Source organism: Bufo gargarizans, chromosome 2, assembly GCF_014858855.1.
Source record: "Bufo gargarizans isolate SCDJY-AF-19 chromosome 2, ASM1485885v1, whole genome shotgun sequence".
NCBI lineage: Eukaryota > Metazoa > Chordata > Amphibia > Anura > Bufonidae > Bufo > Bufo gargarizans.
In genome coordinates, this window is record NC_058081.1 from 603820858 (window position 1) to 603833556 (window position 12699).

At 46.3% G+C, this 12699-nt stretch overlaps 1 protein-coding gene across 1 annotated transcript in view; it reads right to left on the bottom strand.

Annotated features, from left to right (window-relative positions):
- The window catches only part of VSIG2 (V-set and immunoglobulin domain containing 2), a 33641-nt gene extending 25933 nt beyond the window's left edge, over nucleotides 1-7708 (bottom strand). The window contains exons 1-2 of the mRNA XM_044277576.1: nucleotides 7484-7708; nucleotides 4766-5040 (exon numbers count right to left, since the gene is read on the bottom strand). Of these exons, the coding sequence (XP_044133511.1) occupies nucleotides 4766-5040; nucleotides 7484-7708 (500 nt within the window). The remainder of the gene's footprint in view (nucleotides 1-4765; nucleotides 5041-7483) is intronic.
- Between the last annotated feature and the right edge of the window lie 4991 nt (nucleotides 7709-12699).

The window sequence follows — 12699 nt, forward strand, 5'->3', positions numbered from 1 at the left end:
TATAGGGGGCAGTGATATTCTTGTACATAGGAGGGAGTGTTATAGTAGTTTTAGTCTTGTACATAGCGGCATAATTATACTAGATATATACTTGTACATATGAGGCAGTATTATATTATTTGTATTATTGTACATAGGAGCAGTATTATAGTAGTTATATTTTTGTACAGGGGAGCAGTATTATAGTGGCTATATTTTTGTACATAGAGGCAGTATTATAGTAGTTATATTTTTGTACATAGGGGGCAGTATTATAGTAGTTATATTCTTGTACATAGAGGGCATTATTATAGTAGCTATATTCTTGTTCATACGGGCACTATTACAGTAGTTATATTTTTGTACATAGGGGGCACTATTATAGTGGATATATTCTTGTACATAAAGGAAGTATTATAGTAGTTATATTCTTAACCATATTTCTTTTTATTGAGGTAAAAATTAAGGCCTCACGCCTACACATGACATCAATGCAGTGACATCAAGATTCAAGATAGTCATCCAGCTTACATATCATGTGTAAACAATACAAGCGATTGTCGCCATCCAATAGAAATATACATCAAAAGGAAAAGGGAGAGTACAGGGGGGGACATTCGGGGAGGGAGAGGTAGACAACCAGGGAAGGGAAGATTACTGCTCTATCACGTAAAATTCCTATGCAGGGCCGATCCTAGGGTCACAGGCGCCTGGGTGCAGAAATATTTCTGGCGCCCCCACATGGGCGTGGTTATCTTACTAACTCCTCCCCTTTACAATGTTTCTATGGCAACAACTTCAGCCCCCAACTTCAGCCCCACCAATTTGCTTTGACAATAACTTAGTCAATGGCTTTGACAAGTCAAAATAAATGTGGATGATGCACTGTTATGGGGGACCTGTGGATGACACACTGTTATGGGCATCTGTGGATGACGCACTGTTATGGGGGATCTGTGGATGACGCACTGTTATGGGGGATCTGTGTATGACGCACTGTTAGGGGGCATCTGTGGATGACGCACTGTTATGGGGGATCTGTGGATGACACACTGTTATGGGCATCAGTGGATTACACACGGTTATGGGGGCATCTGTGGATGACACTGTTATGGAACTTATGGGGACATCTGTGGGTGACACACTGTTATGGGGCATCTGTGGATGACACTGTTATAGGTGGCCGGGGGGATCTGTGGATGACACACATATATGGCAGGCAGCGCAAGCATCTTGTGTTATATAAATGTGTCATCATCCACATATCACTTCTCCTCCCCCCCCCCCCCATAACAGTGTCCCACCCTATTGTAAGACGTCCGTTCCTTTATGTAAGTGAGCTATTGAGCTTGTAAATAAACTTGTGCAAAGTATATGAGTAGTTAGTAACTACTCATATAGTTTGCAGTTTGCACAAGTTTATTTACAAGCTCAATAGCTCACTTACATAAGTTACTATCTTATCTAATATAATCTATCACTAATCATCACTATTCAGTATTCACTAACTTACTGCCTGGGACAGTCAGGAGTCAGGACTCAGTCAGGAGGACTCCAAATGTATTCTCACAACTTAGTACAATTCACTGTCACTGTGTTTCACAGACAGTGCAGTAGTCAATGTGCTGCAGACAGTGCACAAAAGACTGCCTGTCAATCATTCACAATCACGGTTTTCACAATCCAATCCAATTACTGTCTGTGGCACTGGCAGACTGTGGGCATGGGCGGGCAGGCAGGCGCCAGCGACAGCCAGTTGGCACTACTAGGGCGCAGGGGCGGGCACTGGCAGGCAGAAGCTGGTGGCGTGACTGGCGTGGCACTGGCAGTGCTCCAGTCCCGCTCTTCAATATTCAAAATTGGCGGCCGGCGGCAGCGTAACTGTAACGTGACGTGACGTCACTCACTACGTTACGTCGCAGTGAGCGACGTTATGCTGCCGGCCGCCGGAAGATGGGAGGCAGTCAGGCAGAGCACGGAGGCGGAGCACAGGAGGCGGAGCACGGAGGCGGAGCACGGAGGCGGAGCACAGGAGGCGGAGCACAGGAGGCAGAGCACAGGAGGCGGACTACAGGAGGCGGACTACAGGAGGCGGTCTCAGTCTCACACGTGAGTCAGTATATGTGTGTGTCTGTTCTTTGTGTCACAGTGGGCTGGCAGGAGGCGGAGCGGAGCAGTCACAGACAGTGACAGGGGTGTGAATTGATTAGGCCATACCCGGCCGGCCGGCAGTCACGGACTCGTCTCACACTGTCACGGCAGACGGCACACCCCCGGCCCCACTCGAACCCTGAGGCTGAGGCGGCCCGGCCCACCGGGCAAATGCCCGGTCTGCCCTATGGCCAGTCCGGCCCTGGCAACAGCGGTCCGGAGGTGGTTAAAAAAAAAAAAAAGTCAAAAAAAAAAAGTCCCGGCGGCTCGCTCGGCGCCTTTCGGGTGACAGCGCTGGGGTGCGGGGCACCCACTGCACCCCGTGTAGGATCGGCCCTGTTCCTATGAACTTTCCACGGGGACCACAGTTTTAAGAAGCGGGGCCGTGAGTTGGTTTCCCAGTGCGCTAGCTCCTCAAAACGGTAGATCTGATCTACTTTATCAGTCCACATAGGAAGAGACGGGGGGAATCAGTTTTCCATAAAAAGGGGACAAGTAATTTAGCTGCTGTAAGCAACATCATTGGGAGATTGTTCTTGGCGGGAGTTAGGGTGCTGTTAGGGCACCATAATAGGATAAGTTTGGCATCCAAGCTGATCTTGGTTTTGCATACACTATTGATCAGGGATTCTATCAGCTTCCAGAAGGGATGGATCTTATGACAGAGCCACCAGATATGTTAGAAGGATCCAGTTTCTATGCCACACCTCCAGCATGCTTCGGGGATTTCTGGGTTAAGTTTGTGTAAGAATTCAGGTGTTTTATACCACCTACTAAGGAGCTTAAAAGAATTCCCCTGAATCCTCACACAACGGCTGAAGCCGTGCAAGTGGGCCAGGACAAAGGCTTTCTCCGGTTCCGTTAGGGTTAAAGAAAGCTCTCGTTCCCATGAGGTCACATATCGGAGCTCTGGTGGTAAGGAGGAAAGCAGTTCCTTGTACATCTGGGACAATGATCTAAGGGGGGGCTTAGTAGCCAGGACTTTCTTCTCAAGCCAGGAAGGGGAACTACTGCCAGCAAAGGATCCAATACACAATTTAGAATCTCTTTTGAAATCTGCCAGATGGAAAAAGGGTGCAGCTTTAACCTCGGGCGGTCCATTATTAAGTCCCATTGCAAACTACCGTCTGGAGGAGGACATCCCGCAGGGACAAGTCAGCGAGCCTAGACCAAATCCCAGAGGGGTTTGACACAGAAGGGTGAATATAGCTCTGCAATAATTTGAGAGGCATACAGGGATTAGGAAAGCTAAACAGTTGGGATTGGACCATTTTGGACCATTCTACCAGCATTCCCTTCCGGACCGGAGAAGAGGCGTAGTGATTGGCTGAGAAGGGCGTAACACCCCAAAAAGTAAGCTGGTCTTGGTTGGTGAGCAGTACAGACTCAAGACGTGAGCAAAAGGAGCTAGATTGGCGGGATAGAGTGGCCACACATCTACATAACTGAACAGCAGTGTAATATGACTTTACATCTGGCATCCCAAAGCCTCCGAACCTCCTATCCCTTGTGAGGATAGAATAGGCAATGCGCAGCGATTTGCCATTCCAGAGGAAGCGTGTGAACACTCGGCGGACTTCTGTGAAGTATGAATTTGGTAGCCAAATAGGGAGGGATTGCAGCAAGTTAAAAAATTTGGGGAGGATAAAAGTTTTAAGGTAATTCTTTCTCCCAATCCATGAAACAAATGGGAGTTTCAGATTTTGTAGATGGGTGCGGACTTTTGCAAGAGCGGCACATAGTTAAGGGAGGCTAGGTCTTGGACATTAGCCGAAATATGCGTCCCCAAGAATGTAATGTCTCTGGAGGCCCAGGTAAATGGGGTGTTGCGCTTAAGACCATTGACCACAGTTTGGGGACAAGAAATGTTGAGTGCCATGGATTTCCCATAATTTATTTTAAAATTGGATATGAATCCAAAATCCTCAAATATGTTCAACAAGGGTTGGAGGTCATGACTAAAAGGTCATCCGCGAATGCTGCAGTAACATGAGTATAGGAGCCAATCTGGAGGCCTTTATTGACCGGGTCTGCTCTAATTTTACATAAAAGGGTCTCCATCACTAATATGAATAATGCAGGAGAGAGAGGACACCCTTGCCTCGTCCCATTGGTGATGTGAAATGGTGGGGATAATGCTCCATTGACTTTGACCATGGCAGAAGGGGCCGAATATAAGGTATTAATGGCACTAATAAACTGGTCCGAGAGGCCAAACCTCGACAGGGTCCGCGACATAAAGTGCCAACTGACCCTGTCGAAGGCCTTTTCCGCATCCATACTCACCAAGACCAAAGGCTTAGAGGATCTCTTGGCTCAATTGACAAGATGGAGAAGCCGTACCGTGTTTTCAGACCCCTGTCTGCCATGGACAAAACCTACTTGCTCCTCATGGACAATGTCAGGCAGAACATCCTGAAGCCTAGTAGCCAAAATCTTCGCCCACCACTTCACATCATTATTAAGCAGAGATATCGGCCTATAGTTACTGCAGCAAGTCGGATCCTTGTTTTCCTTATGGAGGACAGTAATGTGCGCCAATAAGGAGTGAGGAACAAGGGAGCCTCCTGTGAGAAGGTAATTGCACAAATTCCTGAAACGGGGAATTAAAACATCCTGAAAGGATTTATAATACGCAATGGAGAATCCATCGGGCCCAGGGCTTTTACCTGAGGGGATAGACATGAGAACCTTACGAATCTCCGAATCAGAGATGGGCCTAGTCAGAAGGGAAGCTTTGGATGAGGATATGGAAGGGAGGTTCAGGGTCTGCAAAAATTTATCTGTGGCTTCGGAGAGATCACCGGGGGTAGTCCCATTGGGAGGGGGTAAATTATACAAAGCCTCATAGAAGGCGCAAAATGCCTTGGCGACATCTGGAGTGAACTTATGCACCTTTCCTTTGGAGTCCTTAATAGAGGAAACAAAGGAGTCAGAAAACTGCTTTTTGGCAATGGCCGACATCAGTCTGTTTCCTCTATTCCCATGGGCATAGGCTTTAAAACGTGAGCGCAATACCAGCTTTGCAGAAGTGACATTTAATACATTTTTTAAACGCGTTCTGGCTTCAGTTAGCTTTGCTAGGGTGTGTATAGCCTGTGATTCCTTGTGGGAGGATTCAAGGCGAGCAATGGTCGCCAGTAAGGTATCTAAAGCTTGCGTCCTTTGCTTTTTCACATAAGCCCCCAAGGCAATGGGTTCCTCCCTTAGGACTTGTGACAGATCCATCTGTATAGACCTATATTGCTGGTTCGTCTGTTTGCCCTCATTTCACTGGATTTCCTGTCCGTATGCCCCTGTTCGTGTGTTTCCCCACATACCGATTGGAACTACTGAACGGGCGGCCACCCAGGAGAAGAGTGTGCTGCTAGTTAACCTAAATGGCCTCCTTGTTCACAAAGGACTTGAACCAACTTGACCTCCTGGTCTAATTCGTGCCATTGTGGGATGCTAAATGTCTGTGTATTGTGTCATTGTGTGTTTAAATGGTGATGTCTGTTCTGTTGTCCCCACATGTGTATTGGTGATTTCCCTCTGTCTTGGGAGATAATTGGATTATTCCTCGGGTGTCGCCAGGGCAGAGAGGAGAAAACCATAATGCATTGTGGGGATGTATTGTCTCTGTAGTGCTGCATGTCTGTCTTGTGTCACAGTCTCCATTCTGGGCCCCTAGGGGCGTGTCCACCAGATGGGGACCTGCATAAAAATGGGCGGGTAGCCCTCAATAAATCATTCCCTATTTGACTTTCAAGACGGAGCTTGGTCTCGTTTATGGAGGGATTTATTATTGGGACAGCGCTTTCGTATATTGCTAGCTGTGGAAGGAGTTCGACTGAATTGCTGATCGGGAGTTGCCACGTTCTTATGCTCCATTCGGGGGTTTGATGATCGGCAGGATTAAAAACTGCATTCCTGGAGGAAGGGGCTTATTCACTAACCAGCGGCGTCATCTACCTGGCGGTGAGAGTCGTAACAGGACTACCTTATGGGATTCTCATAATATGGAAGGAGAAGGAGAGGAGTCTGGGGTTTCATTAAGCGCAAAAAATTCAGAAATCAAGGCCTTAATTTTGCTAGCGTGGTTAGGGTCTAAAATCAAAGTTTCATTGAGAAGCCATAGGCGCTCTTTCCTCTGTGGGCCGGACAGGGAGAAGTGAATAATAACAGGGGCATGGTCGGATAATGTGATGTTACCTATCCGGGCTCCAGAGACATTACGGATATGCGAATTAGACAGGAACAGATAATCCAGTCTGTGAAAGGACAGCTTGGCATGCGAGTAAAATGTATAATCTCGGCCATTGGGGTTCAAGGTCCGCCAAACGTCAAAGACTTTGAGTTTTCTCAGGGAGATTTTTAGCCTTTTCAAGAGCTTATAAGACACAGAAGGTCTGCCCACCGAGGTGTCCACCGCTGGCTCCAGGGCAACGTTAAAGTCGCCCCCTAAAACTAATAAACCATCCGAGAAGGAGGATAATAAAGCAAGGGTCTGAACGAGCCATGGTACTTGGCCTTTATTGGGAGCGTATAAATTGGCAAAAGTCACTGGGGATTCGCCCAGTACCCCCTTCACAAAAATGTACCTACCCTCGGAGTCTGCAGAAGTAGCGGTATGCTTGAAGGGAAGGCATTTATGCACAGCTATACTAACTCCCCTACTGGCAGAGTCATGTGTACTATGAAACCACTGAACAAATTTCTTAGGGGGAAAATTGGGAATTTTGCCCGTTCTGAAATGGGTCTCTTGCAGAAACGCCACTGAGACTTTATCCCTCAGAAGGAGAGATAGTGTTTGAGACCTTTTGCATGGCTCGTTCAGCCTATGTGCATTTAGTGAGGCGACTACTATAGAAGACATTTCTGCATACAGTCAAGTGAAGAAGAGCATATGATACCCATGGATGCATGGAAAAGCACACAGTTGATATGAGCAGAGGGAAGGGAGGGGGGAGGGGGGAGAGGGGAACACAGAACAAAAAATAGGGGAGAGAACATTAAACATGATAAACTGACAAGTGACCATCTCGGACAGAGTACCCATCCGAGGTGGAATTAGTACTTTACTTATCACCAGCCAAGACAGGGTTGGACTGGCGAGGGGGCAAGTAAAGCACCTATGGTCTGTAACAAAAGAGACCGAAAACAAAAAATATGTCCAGCACCAGTATCCGTCCGGTCTTCACCCTGCAAATGGGGAACAAGGTTCGCCGCCCTAGAGGTAACGTCCAGTAACAACAACGAGACGGCACAATTCTGGTATGGCATCATAAAGGAAGCGTTAAGCCAAAATGTGAAATAGGCCGGAGAGATGAAAAATGAAAAATGAGAAAAGGCCAAGTTCGCCCATAATAACCATTATAACAGGAGGATGAGAAACAGTCATCTCCAGGTTAGGAGAATAAGATAGCAGCGATTTATGCTTACGAACACAGCCGATGCCGTCGTAGTTCAGGTTCAAGTGAGGGCCCTGTCCATCTTGCTGCGTCCCGAACGATCCGGTCTGCCCGCGGATGCCGTCTGCCAGGCAGTTACACGGGGTGGTATAGGCAGGGGGCCATCTTGGTCGGCCGGTAGCCATGAGGGGATTTCCACCGGAGGGACGTCCAGGGACCTCCAGACAGAGTCCAGATCTGCTGGTGAACGCACGGTGAGTAATTTACCATTCCTGGAGACTGCTAGCCCAAAGGGATACAGCCATCGGAACGGGTCGATGTTTTCCTCAGGACATCTAGGAGAGGCTTGAATAAGCGCCGCTTGGCCAAGGTGGATGGCGCGAGATCCCAGAACATCTGGATCGGGGTGTTCTCGTACTCAAGTACCTCCATCTCTCGTTGTCTTTTCAGGAGGGCTGCGGTGTCGACGTAGCTCAACAGGCCACAAATCACGTTGCGTGGTGGCTCTTGCGGTTTAGGCCTAGGGCGCAGCGCCCTGTGTATGCGCTCCACCACGATTCCCGCCGCTCTATCAGGTTCCAGCATCATGGAGAACAACTCTCGTGCCACTGCCGGCAAGGCCTCCGCTGCAATCGACTCAGGTAGGCCGCGAATGCGGATGTTGCGCCGGCGACTACGATTCTCCTGGTCTTCCAGCTTCAGGAAGGCATCGTTTAGTAAGGCCTTATGAGACGCCAGCACCTCCGACGCTTTACCCTCATAGGTCATGATGGCTTCTTGTGTGGTTTCTAGCGAGACCACTCTCTGACCCAGGTGCTTCATATCATCTTTGATGTCTGATAAGTCCTGTTTTAGAGGCGAGAGAGCAGATTCAAGGACCCATCGAAGGGTCAGTTCTTAGAGAGGCGGATCTCTGGGCCTCCTGTCCGATATATCGGAGCCGCTGCCTGCGTCTGAAAGTTCTCCTGCATCGGAGTCATGAGCAACAGACGCCGCCATATTGGGGCCTTTCTGCGCGGTAATCCTCAGCGTTTTCCGAAGGAACTTCTCCATCTCAGGTTGTTTGGAGTGCAGTGGGGTAGACTCTGAGCTTCCTCTGTTCTTTTCTCTGCCAGGTTTCCCCATAATCAAGCAAATTATAAGCTTAAATAGGGCAAATGAGCCGGAATGCTGGAGGAGCTCAAGCTCGTGCGGCCATTCAGCCATAGTAGTTATATTCTTGTACATAGTGGGCAGTATTATAGTAGTTATATTCTTGTACATAGGGGGCAGTATTATAGTAGTTATATTCTTATACCTTGGGGGCAATATTATAGTTGTTATTTTCTTGTATATGGGGGCAGTATTATGGTAGTAGTTAAATACTTTTACATAGGAGCAGTACTATAGTAGTTATATTCTTATACCTAGAGAGCAGTATTATGGTAGTTAGAGTATTGTGGTACTTATTTTCTTGTTCATAGGGTACCATATTATAGTAGTTAAAGTCTTGTACCTATGGAACGGTATTATAGTATATTGTTGATATAGGTGACAGTATTATAACAGTTAGTTCATACTTGGAGGGCCATTCAGAATAAAAAAATATATATATTTTCCAGAACCTTCACCCTTCATCTCTTAAGGGTCCATTCACACGTCCGTAGATGTTTTGCGGTCCACAAATTGCAAATCCGCAAAACACGGACACCGGCAATGTGCGTTCCGCATTTCGCGGACCGCACATTGCTAGCACTATGATAGAAAATGCCTTTTCTTGTCCACAATTGCGGACAAGAATAGGACATGTTCTATTTTTTTAGGGACAGAATTGCGGATCCGGAAGTGCGGATCCGGAAATGCAGATGCGGACAGCACATAGCATCCATTCTGGCCCCATTGAAAATGAATGGGTCAGCAAAATACGGAACGGATCCGGAAAAAAATTGCGAATGTGTGAATGGATCCTGTGAGATTCAGGAAAGATTGCTGCACAAGCTGTGTTAACATCATAATGAGGGGAAATGCTGTGACAGTAGACCCTGTGTTGGTACATACCCTCCCCCCCACAAGTTTATAAAGAAGGGATATCCCAAGCTGTTTCATTCCACCCCCTCTATCATTAGAATTATATGTATGGCAACATATGACAAAACATCCCCATGCTCTTTTATCTCCTCTCGTTGTTCGCTCGTGGATAATTACTGAGTTGTTTCTCTCCTGGAGACAATGTCTAATTGTTATGTTTTATAAGGGGTACATACTGTATAAGGTGTATTTTTGTGCAGGGATAAACATTTCAAATAATCTGGCGTTCTGTAGGTAGTATATTATTAAATATGCCTGATCATTAGAAGTTTTCCTGTAGGTCAACCAACATTATATAAGACTAGCTGAAGGATCCGGCTTTGCACGGGTATATTTAATCTATTTCATTTAATGTTTGTGTATGTCGTTAAAAGATATCGACAGTATCCACTATAACAGTGACCTCCACAGCCCCCACCGCTTAACACTGACTCCCCCACAGTGCCCCGTTTCCTTAAAATGGGACCTCCACAGCAGTCCACCCCCTTAAATTTGACTTTTACAGCAGCCTGCCCCTTTAACAGTGAGTTCCACAGCACCCCACCCACTTGACAGTGACCTCTGCAGGGGACTGCCCCCTTAACAGTGACCTCTACAGCACCCGCCCCTTAATACTGACCATAGGTTACAGTCCCCTTAACTGAACTCCACCATTCCCGGACTGCCTTAACAGAGACCTCCAGAGTGACTGCCCATTTAACTGTGACTGCCACAGTATCCCACTCCCTTAACAGTGACCTCCACTGTACCCCTTTCCCTTAACAGTGACCTCACAGTACCCTGCTGCCCCTATAATAGTGACCTCCACAGTCCGTTCCTCCCTTAACATTGACCTCCACAGCGGCCTGCCCCCTTAACAGCAACATCCACAGCACCCTCCCCTTTAACAGTGACCTCCACAGCGGCCTCCCCTTTATTAGTGACCTCCACAGTATCCCGTCTCCCTAACATTGATTTCCACAATAACCCGTCCCTTTAACAGTGACCTCCACAGAGCTCTGTTCTCTGAAAATGTGACTTCCACAACATCCCACCCACCTTAACAGTGACCTCTACAGCACCCCGCCCCTTAACACTGACCCCCATAGCGGACCGTCCCCCTAACTATGACCTCCACCGTTCCCTGCCCCCTTAGCAGAGACCTCCACAGTGCCCGCCCCTTTAACAATGACCTTCACAGCATCCCGTCCACTTAACAGTGACCTCCACAGTGGCCTCCCCTTTATTAGTGAGCTCTACAGTACCCCATCTCTCAGGTGCTGTGCTGTTTCCGCCCCCGATTCTTGACGGGATCACAGAGGGAGGGGGGCCCCCCTCCTTCCCCATCACCCGCTGCTCTGTTGTGGCAGCGAGTGATGGTTGCCATGGCAACCGGACGCCTTCACAAGCTTCCAGCTTGCCATGGTAAGGTTACGTCTGATCAGACTTCTGCTAAAGGCAGAAGTCTGATCAGACTAAGTGTAAAGTGAAAATTCAGTACAGTACACTATATAGTGTCCTGTATTGTATTATACAGACATCAGATCCACTGGATCTTCAAGATCCAAGTGGGTCTGGATAAAAAAAATGCAAAAAAAAGTTAAAATAAAAAACACATTTATCACTGATTAAAAATAGAAAAAAAAAATGCACTATATATGTTTGAAATCACCGCGTCCGTAATGACCTGATCTATAAAATGATCATGTTACTTTCCACGCATGGTAAACGCCATAAAAAATAAAAACTATGATGAAATTGAAATTTTGCCCACCTTACTTCCCAAAAAAGATAATAAAAGTGATCAAAAAAGTCGTATGTACGCCAAAATGGTACCAACCCAAATCGGCACCTCATCCCGCAAAAAATGAGCCCCTACATAGGACAATCGCCCCCAAAAATAAAAAAAAATATGGCTCCTAGACTATGGAGACATTAAAACATGATTTTTTTTGTTTCAAAAATGATATTATTGTGTAAAACTTAAATAAAAAAGCATTAAAAAAAGTATACATATTAAGTATCGCCGCGTCCGTAAGAACCTTCTCTATAAAAATATCACATGACCTAACCCCTCAGGTTGATACCGTAAAAAAATAAGAATAAAAACGGTGTAAAAAAAAGCCATTTTTGTCACCTTACATCACAAAAAGTGTAATAGCTAGCGATCGAAAAGTCATACGCACCCCAAAATAGTGCCAATCAAACCGTCATCTCATCCCGCAAAAATCATACTCTACCCAAGATAATCGCCCAAAAACTGAAAAAACTATGGCTCTCAGACTATGGAGACACTAAAACATGATTTTTTTGGTTTAAAAAATGAAATCATTGTGTAAAACTTACATAAATAAAAAAAAATTACATTAGGTATCGCCGTGTCCGTAATAACATGCTCTATAAAAATATCACATGACCTAACCACTCAGGTGAATACCGTAAAAAAAAAAAGTGTAAATAAAGCAATTTTTTGTCACCTTACACCACAAAAAGTGTAATAACAAGCGATCAAAAAGTCACACCCAAAATAGTGCCAATCAAACCGTCATCTCATCCTGCAAAAATGCTACCCTACCCAAGAAAATCGCCCAACACTGAAAAAACTTTGGCTCTTAGGCCTCTTTCACACGGGCGTGAGTTTTTTTGCCCGGATAAGAGCCGGGTGCGTTGCGGGAAAATGCGCGATTTTTTCTGCGCAAGTGCAAAACATTGTCATGCGTTGCACTCGCGTGAGAAAAATCTCGCATGTTTGGTACCCAAACCCGAACTTCTTCATAGAAGTTCGGGCTTGGGATTGATGTTCTGAAGACTGTATTATTTTCCCTTATAACATGGTTATAAGGGAAAATAATAGCATTCTGAATACAGAATGCATAGTAAAACAGCGCTAGAGGGGTTAAAAAAAATAAAAAAATAATTGAACTCACCTTAGTCCACTTGCTCGCGAAGCCCGGCTTCTGCTTGTGTCTCCGCTGCTGATGAACAGGACCTGGGGTGAGCTGTTCCATTAAATACAGGTTAAGGACCTTCGATGACGTCACTCCGGTCATCACATGGTACGTCACATGATCTTTTACCATGGTGATTCACCATGGTAAAAGACCATGTGATGACCGGAGTGACGTCATCG